General features: G+C 38.4%; 1 protein-coding gene across 1 annotated transcript; it reads right to left on the reverse strand.

The window, feature by feature from the left end:
• Positions 1 to 516: 516 nt before the first annotated feature.
• On the reverse strand, positions 517 to 1,087 carry MELLADRAFT_70112 (uncharacterized protein; the record flags this gene model as incomplete). Its single annotated transcript, XM_007419412.1, has 3 exons — positions 517 to 669; positions 773 to 852; positions 898 to 1,087. 3 exons carry the CDS (start codon positions 1,085 to 1,087, stop codon positions 517 to 519), a joined length of 423 nt encoding a protein of 140 aa, XP_007419474.1.
• Between the last annotated feature and the right edge of the window lie 771 nt (positions 1,088 to 1,858).

Below are 1,858 nucleotides of genomic sequence, written 5' to 3' on the forward strand. Positions count from 1 at the left end.
TACTGAGTATAGTTGGGTAAAGTATAGTTCAACTATACTATACCCAGTATAGTATAGTATGGTGTAAACAATACTATACCCAACTATACCTATACCAGTATAGTATAGTTGCACCCTTGCCTTTACCATGGCAGAGCGGTCTTGCAATCTCTTGCATTTTCTGCATGTAGCAGCCATGGGGTGTGTCCCCTTCAATTAGGCAGCAACTTTGTCCGGCTAAACTTGTTTCTCTTTAGACTTGAAGAACTGAAATTCACTATTTGATTTGGACTTGCTTGAGTTTGATGAAGAGGGTACTTCTGCTTCTTTAGTTTGAACCGTTGAGCCTATATCAGTCTTACACTGGTCACATCTCATTTGGAAGAGGTTTTTGGCATTTATTGTATAGCAATGCTGTGGTCCAAATTCTTGGTTGTAAAATTCAAGTCAAAAGGATAGATTGACAAGGCTGGCCATTAACCTTGTATCACAATTCATAGCTTCTTTGAGGTATTTGTTGATGCAGGATTGCAAAAGTTACATTGAAACAATCATTGGTAGAAGATCTTCTTCAATTTGAAGTCCTTTTGCCCAACTGGCAAGGTGAGCCTTGAGCCCATGGAACTCAGGTATAACAATGAAGCCAGTTGATTCATCACCCTCCAGATGCTTGGTAAGCTTGAGGAAAGGCTATTCAGAAGTATTGGTAATCAGTGAGACCAAAATTAAGAATAAAAACAATCAGCTTACAGAAAGCTCAATAGCCACTTGATGAAGATGTCAATAACTTTACCTGACCAATTAAAACATTGAAACAGTTTGTTTGATTTCTTGATTTACTGGTATGGAATGCATCAGTGGTGAAAGTTGTTTCTGGTGCAATATTCACAGAATGTCGGATCACTTAGTCAAGCTTACCCTTGGTGTCTTTGTCATATTCTGGAGTGGCAACTTCAACCTTGTCTCCTTCCAAGTCATGATCAGTATCCTTTTGTTTGGGTAGCAAAGGTCCCTTGTCAGCTTCAGCAGTGGCACCAACATCAAGGATTATGACTTCTGATACTGTGGTGCAGCTTTTCTTCTTTGTTTCTATGGCAAATATGGACATTTGCTCAGAGATAGTAAATGCCCCTAATATACTTTCACACTGTTAATCCTGTGAAGGTGGTTTAAGACCAAGCTCTATCAAACCACCCTGACATTTGATGACAACTTATGAAATAGAGACCAAGCCTAATTGGTTTGGGGGTTCCACACTTAGGACTGAGCCATGTCCTTGAAATGTTATCTTCATTTTCCAAAAGCTGAGTGTGCATCTCTTCAGCCATTTTGATGTTGTTTGACCCAGAGTCTGTCACCTGGGCAAGCATGTGAAAATTTGGAAAAGGAAAGAGAAAATAAGACCAAACAAAAGAAAGAAACAAAAGAAAAAGATAGACAAATTTCAAGATAGATCAAAATAAGCTGATTGTTTTAGTGTGATCATGATGAACAAAAAATCTTATATTGAAGCTTATTCTCCTTCATGAAAAGTACTCATGATTCAAGCCATTTCCCATTATGATGCTGGCCAACTCGCTCCAGAATTAGATGTTAGATAATATCAATAAATGTGACCACAGCACCTATATTGAATGCATTGATATTGTTTGTGGTGGTGCATCCATTTTGGATGAGGGTGAAACTACCTGCATTCCCCTACCAGAGAAACAAAGTGGTTGTCAGTGATTAAAATCTAAAAGGGCCATTCAATAAAAACATATAAACTCACAGTAATTCCCTTCAAGACAGTTTCTGGGAAGGATACATACATCCCAGCCGCTTCTATGAACACCCATGTATGGCAGAAGTTCTTGATATCACATTGAATTTAGCAACA

Source organism: Melampsora larici-populina (genome assembly GCF_000204055.1).
Source record: "Melampsora larici-populina 98AG31 unplaced genomic scaffold MELLAscaffold_181, whole genome shotgun sequence".
Lineage (NCBI taxonomy): Eukaryota > Fungi > Basidiomycota > Pucciniomycetes > Pucciniales > Melampsoraceae > Melampsora > Melampsora laricis-populina.